The sequence below is a fragment of the Mya arenaria genome, chromosome 6 (assembly GCF_026914265.1).
Source record: "Mya arenaria isolate MELC-2E11 chromosome 6, ASM2691426v1".
Taxonomy (NCBI): domain Eukaryota; kingdom Metazoa; phylum Mollusca; class Bivalvia; order Myida; family Myidae; genus Mya; species Mya arenaria.
This window is the reverse complement of record NC_069127.1, coordinates 11334704-11359685: the sequence shown is the minus strand read 5'-3', so window position 1 is coordinate 11359685 and position 24982 is coordinate 11334704. Positions and strand designations below refer to the sequence as shown.

At 36.8% G+C, this 24982-nt stretch overlaps 2 protein-coding genes across 2 annotated transcripts in view; both read right to left on the bottom strand.

The window, feature by feature from the left end:
• The window catches only part of LOC128237563 (beta-1,4-N-acetylgalactosaminyltransferase bre-4-like), a 29953-nt gene extending 15560 nt beyond the window's left edge, over positions 1-14393 (bottom strand). Inside the window, exons 1-3 of the mRNA XM_052953154.1 lie at positions 14368-14393; positions 12660-12769; positions 11916-12148 (exon numbers count right to left, since the gene is read on the bottom strand). Of these exons, the coding sequence (XP_052809114.1) occupies positions 11916-12148; positions 12660-12769; positions 14368-14393 (369 nt within the window). The remainder of the gene's footprint in view (positions 1-11915; positions 12149-12659; positions 12770-14367) is intronic.
• A 2337-nt stretch (positions 14394-16730) lies between these two features.
• Positions 16731-22676, bottom strand: LOC128237562 (beta-1,4-N-acetylgalactosaminyltransferase bre-4-like). The gene is made up of 6 exons (XM_052953153.1): positions 22481-22676; positions 21702-21934; positions 21176-21363; positions 19290-19412; positions 18361-18456; positions 16731-17703 (listed from the first exon to the last, which is right to left on the bottom strand). The coding sequence occupies exons 1-6, from the start codon at positions 22674-22676 to the stop codon at positions 17151-17153; spliced, it is 1389 nt and encodes a 462-aa protein (XP_052809113.1). The 3' UTR covers positions 16731-17150.
• Between the last annotated feature and the right edge of the window lie 2306 nt (positions 22677-24982).

The following is a 24982-nucleotide window of genomic DNA, read 5'->3' as shown; positions in this document are numbered from 1 at the left end:
TTTAATTAAATATCTCTAGATTAAATTATACAAACTGAATGATAAACAAAGGCATTCAAATATCAATTGAGTTGCTAAATATTAATAAGAAACAAGCCACAACTTACTCAGCCTGATCTTACCATTGAGCTGTCTGTCAGTATTGGATGTTACAGCATTTGGCGACTGGTACCCTTGCTGGGAATCATCACTTGGAGACCTCTCCTGCAGCTCATTATTCTGACCTGTTCAAAAAACAGCATAACATGATTTCTAACCCATTCCCTAATATGGGGTTTCTGCAGCAAACAACATTTAGAAAGATGTGGATAAAAGATCAAACTGTTTACAGAAATGAAAATTTCATGTTTAGAAAGCATTAAAAAATTGTGGCAAAGTGAGAAATTGCTACTGCTACTCCCCATTTGACAAAATATTTTCAACTGTTGTCTGCTGCAGGAGACCTAAAAACATGTTAGCAGGGCCTCTGTGGTAGCAAGGTTAGAGTCGCTGACTCATAATCTCTAGCCCCTCACTGCTGTGTGTTTGAATCCCAAAAGGAGTGAATATCCTTATGTGAGGAAGCCACCGGCTGGCTTGCGGTAGGTCAGTGGTTCTACCAAGTTGTCTGTCTGTGTAACTCAGGTGGGTTTCTTGGATCTTCCTCCACTTGTTATAAGCCGGGCGTCGCAAAATGACAGAAATACTGTCGAAGTGATGTGAAAAACCCGACAAAACAAGCAAAGACATGTTAGTATCTAGTATTGGAATACAATATACTCTTCGAAAAATATCACAATCTTTGTGAGGACCTTGCATTCAGAGGACTTGCACAAAATATAGCCAATTATCGTTAAAAGGCAACAGTTCATTAAATATCTGCAGATAATGTGCTACAGTCTAAAAGATAAACAAAGACATTCCAATTTCAACTTAATACCTATTGATTAACAAGATAAACACTTCCTAAATAACAGGCCAATTTTATCTCCGCCAGTTCTTACTATTGAGCTGTGTGTCTGTATTGGATATAACAGCATTTGGCGACTGGTACCCTTGCTGACCATCATCACTGGGGGGAGACCTCTCCTGCTGCTCATCATTCTGCCCTGTTGGAAAAAACAGCATAACAAGTCATTTGAAATACACACTTTGAAAGATCACACAATCAGTTTGAGGACCTTACATTCAGAGGACTTGCACTTTGGAAGATAAACAATCAGTTTGAGGACCTTGCGATCCTGAAGACGACTTGCACAAACTAGCGTAAAAAGCACCCTTTAATTAAATATCTCTAGATTAAATTATACAAACTGAATGATAAACAAAGGCATTCAAATATCAATTGAGTTGCTAAATATTAATAAGAAACAAGCCACAACTTACTCAGCCTGATCTTACCATTGAGCTGTCTGTCAGTATTGGATGTTACAGCATTTGGCGACTGGTACCCTTGCTGGGAATCATCACTTGGAGACCTCTCCTGCAGCTCATTATTCTGACCTGTTCAAAAAACAGCATAACATGATTTCTAACCCATTCCCTAATATGGGGTTTCTGCAGCAAACAACATTTAGAAAGATGTGGATAAAAGATCAAACTGTTTACAGAAATGAAAATTTCATGTTTAGAAAGCATTAAAAAATTGTGGCAAAGTGAGAAATTGCTACTGCTACTCCCCATTTGACAAAATATTTTCAACTGTTGTCTGCTGCAGGAGACCTAAAAACATGTTAGCAGGGCCTCTGTGGTAGCAAGGTTAGAGTCGCTGACTCATAATCTCTAGCCCCTCACTGCTGTGTGTTTGAATCCCAAAAGGAGTGAATATCCTTATGTGAGGAAGCCACCGGCTGGCTTGCGGTAGGTCAGTGGTTCTACCAAGTTGTCTGTCTGTGTAACTCAGGTGGGTTTCTTGGATCTTCCTCCACTTGTTATAAGCCGGGCGTCGCAAAATGACAGAAATACTGTCGAAGTGATGTGAAAAATCCGACAAAACAAGCAAAGACATGTTAGTATCTAGTATTGGAATACAATATACTCTTCGAAAAATATCACAATCTTTGTGAGGACCTTACATTCAGAGGACTTGCACAAAATATAGCCAATTATCGTTAAAAGGCAACAGTTCATTAAATATCTGCAGATAATGTGCTACAGTCTAAAAGATAAACAAAGACATTCCAATTTCAACTTAATACCTATTGATTAACAAGATAAACACTTCCTAAATAACAGGCCAATTTTATCTCCGCCAGTTATTACTATTGAGCTGTGTGTCTGTATTGGATATAACAGCATTTGGCGACTGGTACCCTTGCTGACCATCATCACTGGGGGGAGACCTCTCCTGCTGCTCATCATTCTGCCCTGTTGGAAAAAACAGCATAACAAGTCATTTGAAATACACACTTTGAAAGATCACACAATCAGTTTGAGGACCTTACATTCAGAGGACTTGCACTTTGGAAGATAAACAATCAGTTTGAGGACCTTGCGATCCTGAAGACGACTTGCACAAACTAGCGTAAAAAGCACCCTTTAATTAAATATCTCTAGATTAAATTATACAAACTGAATGATAAACAAAGGCATTCAAATATCAATTGAGTTGCTAAATATTAATAAGAAACAAGCCACAACTTACTCAGCCTGATCTTACCATTGAGCTGTCTGTCAGTATTGGATGTTACAGCATTTGGCGACTGGTACCCTTGCTGGGAATCATCACTTGGAGACCTCTCCTGCAGCTCATTATTCTGACCTGTTCAAAAAACAGCATAACATGATTTCTAACCCATTCCCTAATATGGGGTTTCTGCAGCAAACAACATTTAGAAAGATGTGGATAAAAGATCAAACTGTTTACAGAAATGAAAATTTCATGTTTAGAAAGCATTAAAAAATTGTGGCAAAGTGAGAAATTGCTACTGCTACTCCCCATTTGACAAAATATTTTCAACTGTTGTCTGCTGCAGGAGACCTAAAAACATGTTAGCAGGGCCTCTGTGGTAGCAAGGTTAGAGTCGCTGACTCATAATCTCTAGCCCCTCACTGCTGTGTGTTTGAATCCCAAAAGGAGTGAATATCCTTATGTGAGGAAGCCACCGGCTGGCTTGCGGTAGGTCAGTGGTTCTACCAAGTTGTCTGTCTGTGTAACTCAGGTGGGTTTCTTGGATCTTCCTCCACTTGTTATAAGGCGGGCGTCGCAAAATGACAGAAATACTGTCGAAGTGATGTGAAAAATCCGACAAAACAAGCAAAGACATGTTAGTATCTAGTATTGGAATACAATATACTCTTCGAAAAATATCACAATCTTTGTGAGGACCTTACATTCAGAGGACTTGCACAAAATATAGCCAATTATCGTTAAAAGGCAACAGTTCATTAAATATCTGCAGATAATGTGCTACAGTCTAAAAGATAAACAAAGACATTCCAATTTCAACTTAATACCTATTGATTAACAAGATAAACACTTCCTAAATAACAGGCCAATTTTATCTCCGCCAGTTCTTACTATTGAGCTGTGTGTCTGTATTGGATATAACAGCATTTGGCGACTGGTACCCTTGCTGACCATCATCACTGGGGGGAGACCTCTCCTGCTGCTCATCATTCTGCCCTGTTGGAAAAAACAGCATAACAAGTCATTTGAAATACACACTTTGAAAGATCACACAATCAGTTTGAGGACCTTACATTCAGAGGACTTGCACTTTGGAAGATAAACAATCAGTTTGAGGACCTTGCGATCCTGAAGACGACTTGCACAAACTAGCGTAAAAAGCACCCTTTAATTAAATATCTCTAGATTAAATTATACAAACTGAATGATAAACAAAGGCATTCAAATATCAATTGAGTTGCTAAATATTAATAAGAAACAAGCCACAACTTACTCAGCCTGATCTTACCATTGAGCTGTCTGTCAGTATTGGATGTTACAGCATTTGGCGACTGGTACCCTTGCTGGGAATCATCACTTGGAGACCTCTCCTGCAGCTCATTATTCTGACCTGTTCAAAAAACAGCATAACATGATTTCTAACCCATTCCCTAATATGGGGTTTCTGCAGCAAACAACATTTAGAAAGATGTGGATAAAAGATCAAACTGTTTACAGAAATGAAAATTTCATGTTTAGAAAGCATTAAAAAATTGTGGCAAAGTGAGAAATTGCTACTGCTACTCCCCATTTGACAAAATATTTTCAACTGTTGTCTGCTGCAGGAGACCTAAAAACATGTTAGCAGGGCCTCTGTGGTAGCAAGGTTAGAGTCGCTGACTCATAATCTCTAGCCCCTCACTGCTGTGTGTTTGAATCCCAAAAGGAGTGAATATCCTTATGTGAGGAAGCCACCGGCTGGCTTGCGGTAGGTCAGTGGTTCTACCAAGTTGTCTGTCTGTGTAACTCAGGTGGGTTTCTTGGATCTTCCTCCACTTGTTATAAGCCGGGCGTCGCAAAATGACAGAACTACTGTCGAAGTGATGTGAAAAACCCGACAAAACAAGCAAAGACATGTTAGTATCTAGTATTGGAATACAATATACTCTTCGAAAAATATCACAATCTTTGTGAGGACCTTACATTCAGAGAACTTGCACAAAATATAGCCAATTATCGTTAAAAGGCAACAGTTCATTAAATATCTGCAGATAATGTGTTACAGTCTAAAAGATAAACAAAGACATTCCAATTTCAACTTAATACCTATTGATTAACAAGATAAACACTTCCTAAATAACAGGCCAATTTTATCTCCGCCAGTTCTTACTATTGAGCTGTGTGTCTGTATTGGATATAACAGCATTTGGCGACTGGTACCCTTGCTGACCATCATCACTGGGGGGAGACCTCTCCTGCTGCTCATCATTCTGCCCTGTTGGAAAAAACAGCATAACAAGTCATTTGAAATACACACTTTGAAAGATCACACAATCAGTTTGAGGACCTTACATTCAGAGGACTTGCACTTTGGAAGATAAACAATCAGTTTGAGGACCTTGCGATCCTAAAGACGACTTGCACAAACTAGCGTAAAAAGCACCCTTTAATTAAATATCTCTAGATTTAATTATACAAACTGAATGTTAAACAAAGGCATTCAAATATCAATTGAGTTGCTAAATATTAATAAGAAACAAGCCACAACTTACTCAGCCTGATCTTACCATTGAGCTGTCTGTCAGTATTGGATGTTACAGCATTTGGCGACTGGTACCCTTGCTGGGAATCATCACTTGGAGACCTCTCCTGCAGCTCATGATTCTGACCTGTTCAAAAAACAGCATAACATGATTTCTAACCCATTCCCTAATATGGGGTTTCTGCAGCAAACAACATTTAAAAAGATGTGGATAAAAGATCAAACTGTTTACAGAAATGAAAATTTCATGTTTAGAAAGCATTAAAAAATTGTGGCAAAGTGAGAAATTGCTACTGCTACTCCCCATTTGACAAAATATTTTCAACTGTTGTCTGCTGCAGGAGACCTAAAAACATGTTAGCAGGGCCTCTGTGGTAGCAAGGTTAGAGTCGCTGACTCATAATCTCTAGCCCCTCACTGCTGTGGGTGTGAATCCCAAAAGGAGTGAATATCCTTATGTGAGGAAGCCACCGGCTGGCTTGCGGTAGGTCAGTGGTTCTACCAAGTTGTCTGTCTGTGTAACTCATGTGGGTTTCTTGGATCTTCCTCCACTTGTTATAAGCCGGGCGTCGCAAAATGACAGAAATACTGTCGAAGTGATGTGAAAAATCCGACAAAACAAGCAAAGACATGTTAGTATCTAGTATTGGAATACAATATACTCTTCGAAAAATATCACAATCTTTGTGAGGACCTTACATTCAGAGGACTTGCACAAAATATAGCCAATTATCGTTAAAAGGCAACAGTTCATTAAATACCTGCAGATTATGTGCTACAGTCTAAAAGATAAACAAAGGCATTCCAATTTCAACTTAATACCTATTGATTAACAAGATAAACACTTCCTAAATAACAGGCCAATTTTATCTCCGCCAGTTCTTACTATTGAGCTGTGTGTCTGTATTGGATGTAATAGCATTTGGCGACTGGTACCCTTGCTGACCATCATCACTGGGGGGAGACTTCTCCTGCTGCTCATCATTCTGCCCTGTTGGAAAAAAAACAGCATAACAAGTCATTTGAAATACACACTTTGAAAGATCACACAATCAGTTTGAGGACCTTACATTCAGAGGACTTGCACTTTGGAAGATAAACAATCAGTTTGAGGACCTTGCGATCCTGAAGACGACTTGCACAAACTAGCGTAAAAAGCACCCTTTAATTAAATATCTCTAGATTAAATTATACAAACTGAACGATAAACAAAGGCATTCAAATATCAATTGAGTTGCTAAATATTAATAAGTAACAAGCCACAACTTACTCAGCCTAATCTTACCATTGAGCTGTCTGTCAGTATTGGATAGTACAGCATTTGGGAACTGGTACCCTTGCTGGGAATCATCACTTGGAGACCTCTCCTGCAGCTCATCATTCTGACCTGTTCAAAAAACAGCATAACATGACTTCTAACCCATTCCCTAATATGGGGTTTCTGCAGCAAACAACATTTAGAAAGATGTGGATAAAAGATCTAACTGTTTATCGAAATGAAAATTCCATGTTTAGAAAGCATTGAAAAATTGTGGCAAAGTGAGAAATTGTTACTGCTACTCCCCCTTTGACAAAATATTTTCAACTGTTTTCTGCTGCAGGAGACCTAAAAATATGTTAGCAGGGCCTCTGTGGTAGCAAGGTTAGAGTCGCTGACTCATAATCTCTAGCCCCTCACTGCTGTGTGTTTGAATCCCAAAAGGAGTGAATATCTTTATGTGAGGAAGCCACCGGCTGGCTTGCGGTAGGCCAGTGGCATTCTGGCAAACTTTCGCATTCTGTTTCCGTTTTGCGTAGTTGCATGGAGGAGTTATAATATTGCTATTGTTATTTCAACAGCGACATCTTAAGAGTAAATGCCTTGCTTCTCGATAAAGTTAAGTGACGGGAAATGGCGACGATTATCGGATCAAACTGACCACTCTAATATAATATGGAAACTGGTCTTCCGGTGCCAAAGGTAAGCTCTGCCCTCGTCAATAACTTCCCTCGAATTTCGATACACACCCACGTAGACAAAACACACATTGGGAAGCCGGCAGTATAAAATTACTTGTTTATATCATAACAACTTATTTAATTTTTCGCCTGCCTGTCTTCAATTTTCATCGATTGCACCGGGATTATCTTCCATAATCGCCCCAAAATACTAGTCAATAAAATATCCGGAAAAGCGATTTTTAAATCTTTCATTAAACATTAACAAACACGATTTATATGAGATTAAATTGGCTTTAAACACAGAAAAAGAACATAATTCGGCGTTGCAGAAACATTTTTTTATATTAAATAGTCATTTTTTCAAACATTGTGTGAAACGTTTTATGTGGGTACGTTTTGACCAGAAAAGCGCTTACGTTTTGACCTGGTTTGGGTACGTTTTGACCAGGATGTGGGTACGTTTTGACTTGGGTACGTTTTAACTTGGGTACGTTTTGACTGGTTACCATCGCCCTAGCCGAACCATCAAAAATGTAAACGGGATATATAAAAAATCCGTTCATCTAAACTTATTTACTCAAATTATCTGTATCATGTCGTCTTTAATTGACAAAGCAATGCGCTGAAGCAATTAGCGGAGCCCGAAAGCGAAGTAATTAGAGGTCTGGCTCCTAGTCCTAGAGTCGTCTCGTCGTAGAGGTTTGAACCCGGGTTCCGTCACATAGTTTGTGACTGTCTAAATATATCACAAAATCCTTTTTACGGCCATTTGCATTTTTTCTGATTCATTGTATTTCAGTCTTAAGTGAACGACAAGATTAAACAAACTCTGTTCGGGTAAGTTTAGACCATGAAAAGTATATGCAAGTAAAGTGATCGCATTGATCGTGATACGACCTAAATGGTGATAAAAACTGCGTACGTTAAACAACAACAACAACAACAACAACATCAACAACAACATCAACAACAACATCAACAACAACATCAACAACAAAAACAACTCAGCCCTCTCATCAACCCAATTCACACAAGGGAATTCATGGAAATGTATTGGTAGGCTAAATATTCACTCATTTCTAAATTTCGTTTTGTTTTGTTTTGTGTTGGGTTTTACGTCACTTCGACAGTATTGCAGTCATTGCGCGAAGTCCGGCTAACCTCAAGTGGAGGAAGACCCCAGAAACCCGTCTGAGTTGCACAGACGGACAACTGGGTAGAACCACTGACCTACCGCAAGCCAGCCGGTCTTAATTTCGTAAAAAATCATCAACTAAATTCAGATAAAACATATGTATACGCTTTTTTTCTATTTTGGAATTACACTAAGTGGACATTTTCGCCATACAGGTCTACATTATTCCCAGCCAGCAAGCATATATATGGGCGATATCAGTAATCTGATATAGGTATTCGGATATTGCATAGATAAAGCATTGATGTATGATTTAGGATATAGTTTTTATGATATCGAGTCAATATCGGCGTGATGTTTGAACTCGATGGCATATCACGGGGATTATCAGTAATCTGATATAGGTATTCGGATATTACATAGATATAGCATTGATGTATGATTTAGGATATAGTTTTTATGATATCGAGTCAATATCGGCGTGATGTTTGAACTCGATGGCATATCACGGGGATTATCAGTATTCTGATATAGGTATTCGGATATTGCCAAGATAAAGCATTGATGTATGATTTAGTATATAGTTTTTATGATATCGAGTCAATATCGGCGTGATGTTTGAACTCGATGTCATAGCACGGGGATTATCAGTAATCTGATATACGTATTCGGATATTACATAGATATAGCATTGATGTATGATTTAGGATATAGTTTTTATGATATCGAGTCAATATCGGCGTGATGTTTGAACTCGATGGCATATCACGGGGATTATCATTTTTCTGATATAGGTATTCGGATATTGCAAAGATAAAGCATTGATGTATGATTTAGTATATAGTTTTTATGATATCGAGTCAATATCGGCGTGATGTTTGAACTCGATGTCATATCACGGGGATTATCAGTAATCTGATATAGGTATTCGGATATTTCACAGATATAGCATTGATATATGAATTAGAATATAGTTTAATGGTATTGAGGCAATATTAGTATGATGTTTTGAACTCGATGTCAAATTGATACCACTACACACAGAAAATCGGATATTTTACAGATATAGCATTGATTTATGAATTAGAATATAGTTTTAATGATATTGAGGCATGTTCAGTGTGCCCAATGTCGGTATGATATAGGACTGTAGATAACATTGAGATTGAAAATATTTTTGTCCAATATTGGCCCTATATTGTCTTATTACCTCCCTTTTTATTCATTTAAAACCAAAACAATTTGAATAAAAATGAGTTGACCATTTCAATTGTATATTTTATCCTGCATATAATTTTAAATAAGACTTTATTTCTGTTTGCTGTTACATTTCAGGATAAATACACCATTTCTTTAAAAAATAAATATCTTTAAATTAAGAGTAGAGAGAATTAGGAGAATTAATATTTGTATATTACAAATTGTCATCAAACAAACTAAAGCTCAAATAGCTATAGTAATATTTGAAAAGATGGATATTGGCATCTCTATTTAAGCAGCTGCCCTTTTACAGCGAAAGTTGTAAATGGGAAGCTAATCTAAATATATAGATATAATAAATATGCAAAACTGGTAAAGTGATTATGGTTTAATATTGAAATTCAAAGGACATCAGCTTCCGTATATAGATCCTATATCAGAAAATCGACATCCAGGGGATTTGGAACAATATTGAAGCTATATACCGTCTATAACAATACGGATATCCAGGGGATTTTGCATACACTGTGCAAGATTTTGATCGCCCCGATATCCGGTACCGATATCCAGCCGACATCCATGCCGATATATAGATCCTATATCAGAAATACGACATCCAGGGGATATGGAACTATATTGAGGCTATATACCGTCTATAACAATACGGATATCCAGGGGATTTAGCATAGGATGTGCAAGATTTCGATCGCCCCGATATCCGGTACCGATATCCAGCCGACGTCCATGCCGATATATTTGCTATATAGACCCAATATACGTCTGCTGACTGGGTTAGTGTTTCAACTAACATTCGGAAAAATAAAAACCCATTTGTGCCCAAGGTCCCATCAATTTGAGCTCTCCAAACACTGTAGACCCAGACGAGAGAGCTCCTGGAAGGACCCTTCTGGCCTGGGTCTGAAGTGTTTGTATTCATAATTTGTCATTATTTAAATACATGTACACATTACCGTCAAAACCAAAATGAACTGGTTCAATTATTGAAAGACGACTGGCTTATTCAAAGATTTGGGCATACATGGTTAAATATATACAAAGTCGGTCTTGATTTCTATTAACACTCTTTCAATGTTTATGTCCATATACCCCCGCTTTGAAAATCAAACACGGGTACCAGACATGTTTCACTCGAACTCTAGCTGATAAAAAGGATACAATTCAAGCTATAAAGCATATTGTAAATTCGTGATCTTGGACTTTTCACGTCCAAATAAAGTACGCGTCAAACTGAATGCGAGTGCTTTGTTAGACCAGATAAAAATCACAGGGAAGTATGGTGGCATTTCGTTTTCTTCATTGAAATGATAAACAATTGCAAATCTTAAAATGGCTAAATTTGAGATTTTTTTTTATAACTTCCTTATAACTTTTATAACAGAGACAGTAGACGTTAGTAACGCAACGTAACAAAAGGCATTAGCTACATAACTTGCTAAATAATTAACACTCTTATTTATCAGTCACAATAGGTAAATAAAAAAGAAACAACAAATTAACGAACATACAAACTCAAGTTCGGATGCACAATGTTTAGCTGTGCCGATATTTTGAGGACATGGATACACTTTATACACCATATCGCTTAAATGAGGACTTACATTTGATTGGACAGATACTACCACTCAGGCGCAATTTGATTGGTTCGCCTATGCACACTTTTAAGAGACCGGGGAAAAATGTGCATGGTGGCATACACGAATTCAAGACAACGCTATTTTATGAGGACTTCGTAGATTTGGGAAAATTTAAACATAGTCCTCACGAAGATGCCAAATAATGAAAAATCTTTATGAGGACTCGTGTGCAAGTCCTCATACTACGAACAGTCCTCAGACCGTTGGTGTGCGTAACACTATACGTCCTCAAAACGGTGGTAATACAAGCCCACACACACACACGAACAATCACACGCACCCCACATATATGTGACATCCCACTTGTCACTTATTAGTGAATTAACATGTTTATTGTACTAGTTATATTATTGGGTCAACCAACATGAAGGCAATATAGGTCTACCCATAATTGGCATTGGTTTTGGGTCTTTCTTATTGCAAAAGCACTAAAGATAAATACAGCTTTTTTCACAACATTTGCATTACTTGATTTTAACAAGTGAACAGTTTTGAACATACTTTCTCTATAATACCTCTTGATATATTTAACTTGTATAGTATTATACAATGTACCTTCAGATAACAAATGGTGTTCGTCTTCAACGTATTATAGATAAACCTTCAGTAGTTATAACAGGTGCGGACAGTGGTTGCCAATTGCTTAATAAATTTTGTATGATAATTATGCCGTCCTTATGACAATTAGACCAATTTGATTATATAAATATGTTCGCGATTCTGACAGAGCAAGACTTGTTAACAATGGTAAAATATTGTTGTTGTACATGTGTATTTGCCCTTTTTAAATATCAATAAATGCTTGAATTCCCTTAACGAAATACAATCCATATACATACTTAATTACGTAATTACCTGTTCTACCACAACCACTTGGAAGGACAAATTTTGTCGTTTTAATACCGGAACTAGATTATAAACTAGAATGTCCAAATGTTTTTGTCTGTCACGAAAAGGTATGATGATCGCTATCCTTTGCCTAGCAATGCAGCTCTTCGGACTCCACGTGCCACCTGGCAACACATCCTGGAGATCCGGGGGCGGTCCAGACTGCAGTGTCGCCTCAAGGTCAATGTTCAGCCTTCCTTCTTGAATGAAAAAAAATGTGTATCAATAACAAAATAGTTTTAACCCCATTAAAGCTATTCTGAAGGTCTGATATCAGGATATGGTAGGGCATCGCACAACAAAATACATCTTGTAAGAAACGGGCCTGACATCAAGAATTACAGAGTAAAAATCTCTACCACAAACGTTGTCACTCGTATTGTTACCAACAACTCTAACGTTAAATATTTGTTTTTGTGACATGGCCTCTACTTACTTTTTTTAAACGGAAGGTGAAATGGGGAGCTTTAGGGGATACGAAATTCAAACGTCTGTATTTAAAGCAATTGTCACACAAATTAATAGTTAAGCTAAATAAAAACAACAACTCCAGTAACAATAAGGAAATGAAATAGGGCTTTAAAGACATCCAGTGTTACATACTGACAATCCGAAGTAAACACACGCGTGCAATTTATTATATTTCCATGGTATCCATAAATACCAAACATGATATGCGTTGTGAACTTTGTATTTATTAACTCATCTTACCAAGTGAATCTGGAACAGCCTGACAATATTCCAAAGATATATTTCTTCTTAATTTAAATCCTGTAGAATATAAACCAGTATCCGGCCCATAAGCATTATGGAGTTTCGTTCTAAGAAAGACACTCAATTGCCCTACATTTATAACACTGTCAAGGGCGGCACAAACAATCAAAAACACAACAACATATGTAAATCTGGTACATCGCCGCATCATTTAAATTTCAAGTGTATACATAGACACTTTAAAATTCGTTAATTATTCCATTAACGGGGCAACAATTAAGCAAGTCCACGTGCGATGCATGCATCGAGAGCTTTAATGTTTAAGCAAATCACCTGTTCTTATGGCGTAACTTTGTCAAAACAAATATTGGCAATCGATGTATACAAAAAGGTTCCGTCTAAACGTTTATTAAACTTTTAAAATACAACATTGCTATTAAGAATATTCAGAGAAATACGATAAAACATTTGTTATCAGTTTGTACGGGGTTAGTGCTATACAAACACTTCACCGTGAACTATGTCGTGGAATATGTGCTTTGCAAACAAATAACCGTGCACGTGATGTTGATTCACAGGAAAAGAATACAAAGGAAACAAGGTTGTGAAGTTTACTGATAAATCTACCACATTTTTTTTCAAATTGACATTCTCTGCGATATTATACAATCTTATCTCAAATTCGTTCAGGTAAATAAACATGAAAGCCTATACTCTGAAGTTTCGTTTTAAGAGACTCGTTCACGTTTTACATGGTCAGACTTTGATTTTTTTATTTCTTGTAAAATGTGAACAAAATGCTTGAAGCAATGATAAAACATCTACAAAATTTTTCATTAGCTTCGTCTTGTTTGTATTTGTTAATGAAAGTAAGTAAAATATTTCAATTCAACCATTAAAAAATGCCAACATAACAATCTCTGAACAACACCATTTAACTAAGTCCATATGTTTGTGCGTCCTGTTTCAGTCTTCACATGAACATGCTTACCAAAGCCACAAATTTTGAGCACAATGGATAATTAAAACAACACAAATAGTTTTTAAGTGCAACCATTGATACTATTACTTCTTATAAGTTTATAAATATCATAGGAAACTCAAAAGTTGTAATGGAAACTAGCAAATATGAATACTCACTCATTGCTTGTGTTTTGGCGACCATATTGGACAACATCTTTGCTTAATCAACTGCGTATTGACATTGAACTAAACGAGTAGCCATTCCTAGAACAAAACATCTTGCGAACAATGATAGTGATAGGCTAAAACAGACACAACATGACAGGCGGATATTCTAGGAAAAACAATATGACCGACGAATAGACGGGGAGAAACACAATATGACCGGCGGTTAGGCTGAAAGCAGACGTTATGACCGGCGAATATGTGGGGTGAAACACTATATATGTCCGGCGAATATGTGGGGTGAAACACTATATATGTCCGGCGAATATGTGGGGTGAAACACTATATATGACCGGCGAATATGTGGGGAGAAACATAATATGACCGGCGAATATGTGGGGAGAAACATAATATGAGCCGTGAACATGTGGGGAGAAACATAATATGACCGACGAATATGTGGGGAGAAACACAATATGACCGGCGAATATGTGGGGAAAAACACAATATGACCGGCGAATATGTGGGGAGAAACACATTATGACCGGCGAATATGTGGGGAGAAATATAATATTACCGGCGGATGGGTGGGGAGAAACACATTATGACCGGCGAATATGTAGGGAGAAACACAATATGACCGGCGAATATGTGAGGAGATACATAATATGACCGGCGAATATGTGGGGAGAAACACATTATGACCGGCGGATAGGTGGGAAGAAACCTAATATGGCCGGCGAATATGTGGAGATAAACATAAAATGACCGGCGAATAAGTTGGGAGAAACATAAAATGACCGGCGAATATGTGGGGAGAAACATAATATGACCGGCGAATATGTTGGGAGAAACACAATATGTCCATTGGAAAGGCGGGAAAAATATGACCGTTGAATTGGTGGGATAAAATATCATACGACCGGCGTATATGGTAGCAAACGACATGACCAGAGGAGACACAGAAAGAAACACTATCTGACTGCAGGATAGACAGGAAACAAACAAAAAGAGACACATTTTTCTAAACTGATTACTTAACTAGATTTCACTGAACCAATACGTTAGCAATAATAATGTGACTCATTTTAACCCACCAAAAACAGCAATATATGTAAATCTAGTTCATTGCCGCAACATTTAAAACTTAGCTGTATAGATTGACATTGAAATCATATCGTTAAGTGGTCTCTTTATCAGAATGAATGCGAGGTATGAGTTAAATTACATAAATACACGCATAACTCATGATGTCATAACGCTTACGTAAGACACAACGTCTTTTTTCGTCGGTTTTCCGAGTACAACCGTAAACCGCCTCTGTGTAAGGTCGGTATTTCATGATCATCCGAAGGCCGCCCATTCGTTAGGTCGGTATTCAATGTTGATCCGTACCACGCTCCTGTGCTAGGTCGGTATGCCATGCACATCTGTAGTTCGTCCTTCAGTTAGGTCGGTTTTCCATGTGCATTCGTAATTTACCCCTGTTTAAGGTCGGTATTTCATGTTTATCCGGAGTACGTCCCTGTGTAAGTTCGGTATTCATTGTACATCCGTAGTACGCCCCTCGCATTTCAAAACGGAAATCGTAGTACATGTGTTTTAATAAATCTCGCATTGCTATTTAAAAATCTAATCCTTTTTGTTAGTTGCCAATAACGGATCAAATAGTTTCACTATCGGAATATTTGCCTTTCAATGCTTTTCTTTATTTTGCACGTGACTACGGAGGTATGTTTTAAACGTTTAAAAATGATCGAAAGGCATAGTAAGTATTCAATATTTGTCTTAATTAGATCTAAGATAGATGTAGTCGATCGGATTGCGTAGTACTATCTACCAGCATATATACGTACTTCGTTCATTCAATGACGACTGACAATAGGATTGACTAAGTTTGATATTGAATACCAGGTCAATAGCCTTTATATGTCGTGAATAAGTGTTTTGGAACTGAATTATCCAGTGTGTGTATACCACGTGTTAAATTGCGTCGTATATACTACGTCGGAAGGCAACATTTTGCTCAAAATGAAGACTTAAATCAAATATAACTTTTCTTTTACTACACCATTTTAAGGACAGTCTATGCGGCCTAAAGAGCCCCGTCTAAGTTTTATTACCGAAGTTTGATAAGGTGATTAGTTTTATCAAATACTTCGACCAATCTGTTTTCAAAATAATGTTTTGACGGTGCTCCGTCAGACGGCCGTATTGTGAAAAGGTTTGTCGAAGTGGTTAAAGAAACTAAACTCTCAATCAAATAGAGGGCGGGGCTCCGTCAGCGGCGTAGACTGCGCTAAGTTTCATTTAAAATGGTGAAGAAATAGTGAAGTTATCTTTGTTTAAAGTATTCATTCGAAGCAAAATATTGCCTTCCGAGGCAGCATTTATGTCGCAATTTATCACGTGGTATACACACACTGTTATCGGAGAACAATGTTTTCATAGTATTATAGGTGATACTGGCGTCACAATGTTTAAAGTAGTAATTAAAAAAACAACAGAAAACACAGTCATAAAAGTACGATAGGTGTCAGTCAATGTTTAAAGGCACAGTAATGACACTATCAGAGAACCAAGTTATAAAGAATCATAGATGGCATGTTTTCTTGTAATTATATGCATTTATAAGTGTAAACCCACCGCATTTGTGAATACCGACTAGTTTTGTTATTGATTTAAGCTGTGTAGAGAAATGTTCCTCTGATACTGATATAGAAAAAATAAGGTATCTCTTCTTTCGACAGTTTCTTCTGTAAGAGTTCCTTCAAGCTAATAAGCGTTGTTTCTTACACAGACGGCTAAACCTTTCAAACAAACTGAGTGAAATGTTGGGTCTTATCCCGGACATATAGGACTTTGGGAAATAGTCAAGATGCATGTAGGTTTATTAATTAATCCATCCATGTAAACAAGGACATAAATCACATGGGCACGTACAATAAGGACATTTACATGTCCCTGCAAATATGAACCATAAACGTTGCAAGTAGTCCCCCCTCCTCTCTCTCTAAAAAACCCATTCCCATTAATATATAAGGGTAAAATTATGCTGGTTCAAGAAAAGTATCCATACAAAATAAAACACCATCACATTAGATTGTTGGGCGGATCACTCTCATCCGCTATTGGATATTGAGTCTGATTGTTCGGCGGATCACCCACATCCGCTTTTGGATATTGAATCTGATTGTTCGGCTGATCATCCACATCCGCTTTCGGATATTCAGTCCGATTCTTCGGTGGATTACCCAAGTCCGCTATTGGATGTTCAGTCTGATTCTTCGGCGGATCACCAACATTCGCTATTGGATTCTCAGTCTAATTGCTCGGCGGATCACCCACATCCGCGTTTGGCTATTTAGTTCGATTCTTCGGTGGATCACCCAAGACCGCTATTGGATGTTCAGTCTGATTCTTCGGCGGATCACCCACATTCGCTATTGGATTTTCAGTCTGATTGCTCTTCGGATCACCCACATCCGCTTTTGGAAATTCAGTTCGATTCTTCGGGGAATCACCCTCATCCGCTTTTGGATATTCAGTTCGATTTTTCGGCGGATCATCCAAGACCGCTTTTGGATGTTCAGTCTGATTCTTCGGCGGATCACCAACACCCGCCTTTGGATATTCGGCCTGATTCTTCGGGGGATCACCCTCATCCGCTTTTGAATATTCAGTTAGATTTGTCGGCGGATTATCCAGGACCGCTTTTGGATGTTCAGTCTGATTCTTCGGCGGATCACCAACATCCGTTTTTGGATATTCAGTCTGATTCTTCGGAGGATCACCCACATTCGCTATTATACGTGTGTACAACTTCTCAAGCCGGGTTTCAACCAATTTGTACTCCAAAGTATTAAGGCCGTCCTTTAAGTAACGTGTTTTCGCTGTTTTCAATAACTGCAATCTGGAAAACAAGTTTTATTATTCTGTATTTGTATAGAACAATACTGTATCAAGAGGTACTGAACACTGCCTTAAAGTGCCAGTTGTCCTTATCGAAGGCTTGAAATTGTGAGTAAGGTAACCATTTAATACTGATCAACTTAATAAAACACAATAGAAATGGAGTGTTATTATTTAATAAAGATAAATGTCTTGTGCAAAGTTATGTTAAAACATTCAGTCATTCAATAGCCAACGACACGGAGAATATACTAAATAGCCACTACCTTATTTGCCAGTAAGATGGATTTGAAGAAAAGGACATACCACTGTAAATTGCAATAGTATTCAACTACAATGAATTTATAACAAAAATATGTGAATTTTAATTTACCGTTGTTATGCGTGAATTCTTATGAATCGAAAGAAATACAGATGTGACCAATTCTTGTCTCTTCAGCTAGTTTGACCCTCACCCCCAAGTTATTTTTGAAACATATTTCTCTTACTGTGCCAAGGCGGTAACAGAATATTTACTGATAACGGTAGTTTGCATTCCTATATATGTTGTATGTTGGGCTCTGTGTGTCTCCGAACAGTATTTTTGTTACATGATATTCTTTCTAGACTTGTTCTTGTATTCATTTGATTCATTGATTGTAAGTATTTGGTTGCTAACCTGACTTGGGAAACATCTTTTCTGTCGTGTTTTATCATTTTATACCGTCCAATAGTGATTGGGGGTCGATCAACACTTATCTTCGAGGCTAAAAGTCTGGAAAATATAACATCTTTATACAATGAAACCACTTAACACAATAACGGCATACATGTTGTTTTGTTACAGTGATTTTGAACGGACTAGAAAGTCGGTCAGTAATTACAAGTTTGTAGTTATAACTTAATTCAAAGACTTATTCCCAACCACTCATAATCAGCAGGAACATGTTTTTTACTAGATATTATGTTCCTCTAATTCTTGACTTCATGCCAAAAAGGTTTACTTGTATGCATTAAAATGAATTTAATTGGGATGTTTTATTACGATTGGCCCGGTGAATGCAGCGTTTTTAACCATTTGTTTTTATCGTTCCAATGTACATTTTTAAGAATAAAAATGGCCGTAACACTCTTAATACTTGTCCGATCATCATGCAAAACAATTTGCAGAAGTAGGTTTTACAATAGTCATTAAGAATATGTTTAACTAGGCAACATGCGGCAAATTACAGAAAGTCAGAAATGATTTCTCAACGTTACTTGCGTTTTTTAACTTTTACTTTTTTCTTTAAACACACGACAGTGAATCAACCCCTCATAAGCTGGTCTTAAACTTTACCAAAGTAGGAGAAGGTTGCCTTGTAATTTGCAAATTTGGCAAAGCATTTTGAAATTTCAATGACATATTGCACCTACCATTGACTGAACAATGATTATGGAACAATATGGCCCTAACTGCGAACTTGAGGTATATGTTGTTTTGTCGTAAAAAAATCTATAACCGTGAATATATTTGAAACCCCAGAGCCCGGTTCCACTATTTCTGCAGTCGTTAATATGCTTAATATATACGTTCATAAATTTCAAATCCTATTCAAGCCTGCCTACCTTTTATGCAAATCGTCATCCTCAGCGCCCCAGCCCCAGTAAAGGTTCGAATATCCGTTGATCTTGAAGAAATGTTCTGCCTTGATGCTGAGTACCCCACCCACCAGCGCCTTGTATGGCAGTCTGAAACACAATTAAGACAAGAAAACCACGGCATGGACCATGTTTAATATCAATAATTTGGCCGTCCTAAACCATCTGTAATATATCCGATCAATTTAAAAAAAATGCAATTTCTTCCGATATCCAAGCATTATTAACTGATAACTTGAAAGATGCGTAATTTCGTCTTATTCAATACATTATAATTATGCTGTTCTTAGAAGAATACAGCTTTGTGCCGAACAAAACATTTTATTATTGTTTATGCCTAACAAATATGGAACTGCTCTCTTAAATCTTTGTTGAATCATACAGCACATACTCAGATTGCCTATGCAAGAAGCTTGTACATTATTTAAAAGAAATAATATTTATGTGAAAAAATACGGAAACAAGCTCACTAGCCAAAAGTTTAAACATTAACCCCGTTTTATGGCACTGGGTAAACGCCAAAGACATAGAACACAAACACAAAAAAACACAAAATAGAAACATGGAACAACAACACAAAACTCCGCAAGCAGCACACTGCATAATTATATACTATATTAATGTATAAAATAGGTATGTTTATCAAGGATTGTAAGGTACCGCCTTGGAACGGTCAGTAAAATGTAAATTTACTGGGAGTTTAAACCAGTTAACATTCACAAACCTCACTATCACAAAACCTCTTATACCAACAATCCTGAATAAAGAAAAAAAAAACGTAAAAGGTAAATCTTATCAAAGTATGCATTAATAAAGAAACTTAATAATAAAACAAATATTAACAAACTAATGGGTAAACCCCAAGTACTTCAATGATTAGAGATCCCAACTCTATCTGCAGACGGAGGAATACAATTCAGAGTACCTTATGCAAATAACTATTCAATGATAATGCTGTCATTTTTGAAACTATGAGCATCACACAGAGTTTGCCTTAGAAAATAAAAGGTTTAAACCTGTGTGATAATAGAGTTTCAATATAAAAAGCATCAGTGCACTAAAACTGGGAATAATTTCATTTTACATTTCGGAGCCAATCTAGCTTTCATGAAACTACCTTTTTTATCGTACGGCAAATTTATCATTATAAATTTCTTATTGAACAAGCACTTAAAACAATAACTATGACCGGACAAGCACACCACTTGATTCGAAAATAGATGTCACGTGATAATATCTTGCTGATATTGGGGAGAATGGGAATAGTGACAAACTTCCTGGTTGATATCTGAGGGAAATTATTATCTCCGTGCTTATCAGGCTATGCTATAAATTAGGTTATCACTTCACCTTGAACATGCACAACTCTTATAATTCATTTACATGACTTTTTTTCCGCAACCCAATGCAAGTTATTGAAATTATTTGATGTTGACCATTTCTGCATTATTTGGGCACGACGGTCATCAGTATAAGACATTTGCAAAAAAAGATTGTAATAGTTATCTAGAAATAGTAAATTAACAAATAAATATTTCTTGAGAGATCTAGGTTCCCAATGGCAATTGTATGGTCATGTTTTTAAACGCTTTGAATAAATTTCAACAAGGATTACAATGGCTAAGGTAAATTTGCTATAATCATGATTTTTCAGATGTAAAAGCAGACTTAAAAATAGTACAAAGCCTTACGCACAAGACCATAATTTAGTCGGACATCTTACCAGGACAATCCAGCCCGCTCGTGTACGTAGGGATGTATCATGATGGCGTCTGCAGAGCCGTTGACTCTGTTAGCCTCAATACACTTGTAATCACTACAAAATGAACAATCAACATTCCTATACTACTCACGTATAATTAAATTTATCCACGGCCGGGGACATATGACGAGGGTTCTCAGAGCAGGTGTACATATTTCTGTCGTCTTCCGGTACTAGATCGACGTCGTGGAAGATAAAGCAGTCAAACTCACCGTGCTTCCGCGCTTCCGTGAACCCGATGTTCATAAGCCGACCTTTGTTGAAAGTTTTATTGCCGTACTGAAACGTTTTTTTTGTTATAAATGATATTTGTTCTCCGTCTCTCAAAAATGCATGTTTTGCATAAATTATATAATACTTATCGTATAAATATAACTTGAGTAATAATAAGAGATGCGGACAGTGGCATATTGCCTAATACATTTGTATAGAAATTATGACGTCCTTTGTGACAATGAGACAAAAATTATAATACCAATATGTTCGCGATTCTGTCTGAGCAAGACTTGTTACCAATGGTAAAATATTGCTATTGTACATTTGTATTTGCCGATTTAAATATCAATAAATGCTTGTATTCTCTTAACGAAATACAAAACATATACATACGTAATTACCTGTTCTACAACAAATATTCGGAAGGACACTTTCTGTCGTTTCATTACCGGAATAAGATTGTATACTAAAATATCCAAATGTTTCTGCCTGTCACGAAAATGTATGATGATTGCAATCCGTTGTCTAGCAACGCAGATCTTCGGACTCCATGCGCCACCTACCAACACATCCTGGAGTGCCGGTGGAGGTGGAGATTTTAGTGCCGCCCCAAGGTCAATGTTTAGTCTTCCTACTAGAAGGAAAAACATCAACATACGAATCAATAACAATAAGTTTTTCTTGTAAGAAACGGACCCGACGTCGAGCATTACATAGTAGGCTCTAAAAACTTTACCACAAGGGCGTTTACTCGTAATGTAAACCATGAGTATTGTTATATATGTGCTTTGTGACATGGTCTATACATAGCCTTTTTGAACCGAAGATAATATGGGTTGTTTTAGGAGATAATAAATTCAAACGTCTGTATTGAAAGCAATCGCAATACAAATTATATATGTAGCAAATAATTCGCTGAAATTCGTGCTATTCTCGTCTGCGTGAATATATGTATTCAAAACTTAAAATCAATTATAAGTTAAGCTATATAAACACAAACTCCAGTAATAATAAATTAATGAAATAGGGCTATAAAAAGACATACAGTGTTACATACTGACAATTTCATAACTAGACATTCAAAGAAAACAATCATTTGCCATATATTCTATTTCCATTGTGTAAATTAATACTGAACATGATATGCCCTGTGAACTTTGTATTTATTGATACGTCTTACCAAGTAAATCTGGAACAGCCTGACAAAATTCCAACGACAGATCTCCTCTTGATCTATATCCTATAAAATATAAACCAGAAGCTGGCCCATAAGCAATATGGAGTTTCGTTCTAAGAAAGACATTTATAACACTGACCAGGGCGGCACAAACCATCAAAAACACAACAACAGATGTAAATCTAGTACATCGCCGCATCATTTAAATTTCAAGTGTATACATAGACACTATTAAACTCGGTAATTATTCCTTTAACGGGGCAACAGTTAAGCAAGTCCATGTGCAATGCATGCATTGAGAGCTTAATGATCTTATCGCGATGCAAAATCCGCGATAAGTTAACTCTTCGTTATAAATTTAGCGGTCTAATTTTTCTGTTTTGAAACAAATATGACAAAAATTCTAAATTACAAACATGAAATTTAACAGCATATTTCACTTTTGGGAAAGAAAGGAATGTTTTGCCAGTTACATATATGATCAAATGATTTATTTTTAAACCTATGAAATGTCGCAAGACAACGATTCAAGAAGTGATGGCTCAGATCCACATGAGAACAACATGCTTGCTCCAATTCAAAGAATTAATGTTAAAACCATGTCTATTATTAAGCAGAAAACATCGAAAAGGGCCGAAAATATTAACGTGGCAACAATGTTCAAACATATATTGGCAATCGATGTATACAAAAAGATGCTGTCTAAACGTTTATTTACCTTTGAAAATACAACATTGCTATTAAGTATATTCAGTGAAATAAGATAGAAACAAAGCCGTTAGACCGCATTACAGAGATTGAGGAGCTGTGACCAATCACAATAGAAACGACAGAGAACCCAAATGTAGTCATATTCGATGGTATGGCTATTGTACAGATACTTTAATTGGCAATTTACACCAATTCGGAAGCGCGTACTTATTGTTACATCGTCATTTCTTTAAGGTTACAAACGGCAGTGAATTAAATCATGGTTATTCCACCAAAGACGATTGACTACCTTCAATATTTAAAGGTTTTGAAGCTGAATGTTTTGTGATTTCAAAAACAGGCTGAACTTTCTGGATCTACTTGATCTCCTTTTCATTGTTTATATTTGCACTTGATTGTTTGTCCTCGTACACCGGATATGATCATTTTACCGAATGCTCAGTGGTTACATTCAACCAATTTATTTTTTCATAGAGAAAACTTTTTTCTAACGTTGTTTAATGTTTAGTACACGTGTGGAGCGTTCCCCCCACATAGTGTGTTAGAAGTCGTGAAGCAACAGAAGACAGTGCTTTCTAGCATGGAAATTGGTCATTTTGCTATTAGAATATCCAGGAAATGTACCTGGCTCTTTTTATGTATACAGTTCATGAAAGAGTCGGAGCCATTGTTTCGCATCCATGCACTCTCCAGACATGGATGTACTCATGCTATTGCTGTATCAATATCGATATATAGACGCTGCACATCTGCAAATATCACCTAGGAAGGTCATTACCTGAATGGTAGACGATTTATTCCAATGTACCAGTTAATCGACAAACTGACTTAAGAACAATGAAATATCCTGCTTTCACTATAGACAAGATAAAGAGTGACTGCTTTCCCATGTTTTCGTCTGAAATGTGAAAAAATGCTTGTAGTAATAATAAAACATCTACAAAAGTTCAAATTAGCTTTATCTTTAATACGTACCGCCTACCGGACACTTGGACAAAAAAAATATATTTACCTGTATTTTGCCGATAAGCGTTAGTAACGTTATTGAAAATTGAATCATTTTAGGCTTGGTCTTACTAAATTCTGTAAAAATCAGTATCTGTCAGTTGGTGTTCGGTGTTTGTCTATGAAAGTAAGTAAAATATCTCAATTTGAACAATAAAAATATGCCAACACAATATCTGTGAACGAGACCGTTTAACTGGGTGTTCATTTGATTGTGCGTCCTGTTTCAGTCTACACATGAACATGCAAACCCAACCCAAAATTTTAGCATAAATGTAGCATATTTGATGTTTATGAATAAATAAAATGTTATAATGTAAACTTCCTCGCATTGATAATATTACTCCTAACATATAAGTTGATACATGTCATTGGAAAATCAAAAGTTGTAATGGAAACTATGGTTAGAAACAAAATAAATTCTTGATTTTATAAATACAGCAGAGACGAATAGAGAAGAAATGAAAAGAAAACGTAAAACTCGGAACCTTTTGGTCACTGGAGTCAGCAGTGAGGGGAATTGTGCGGAAAGAAAAACAACAACAAATGTTTCAGTGTTTTCGTATGACCTTTTTCGTTAACCTTTATCGTAGGGTATGGTCAGTGTTACTTGATGGATATAATGTTTAAAAGCGACACATGTACGTCTGCATACCGTTGTTCGATAGAAGAAACGTGGGGATTAAATGATGCGAGAATGATGCCCCACCTCATTAGAGCATTTGATAAAAACTATCAAACCATTACTTTATATAGATTTTTGCTCTATTACAACTGGATATCCATGTT

What these genes read in the sequence shown, in the direction of transcription:
- LOC128237562 (XM_052953153.1), bottom strand. Translation starts at nt 22,676, where the DNA reads ATGCGGCGATGTACTAGATTTACATCTGTTGTTGTGTTTTTGATGGTT. An exon ending in GAATATTTGTTGTAGAACAG is followed by an intron (nt 21,364 to 21,701) that starts GTAATTACGTAT and finishes AAAACGTTTCAG; the next exon opens with TACGGCAATAAAACTTTCAA. An exon ending in GATGACGATTTGCATAAAAG is followed by an intron (nt 18,457 to 19,289) that starts GTAGGCAGGCTT and finishes TATATTTTCCAG; the next exon opens with ACTTTTAGCCTCGAAGATAA.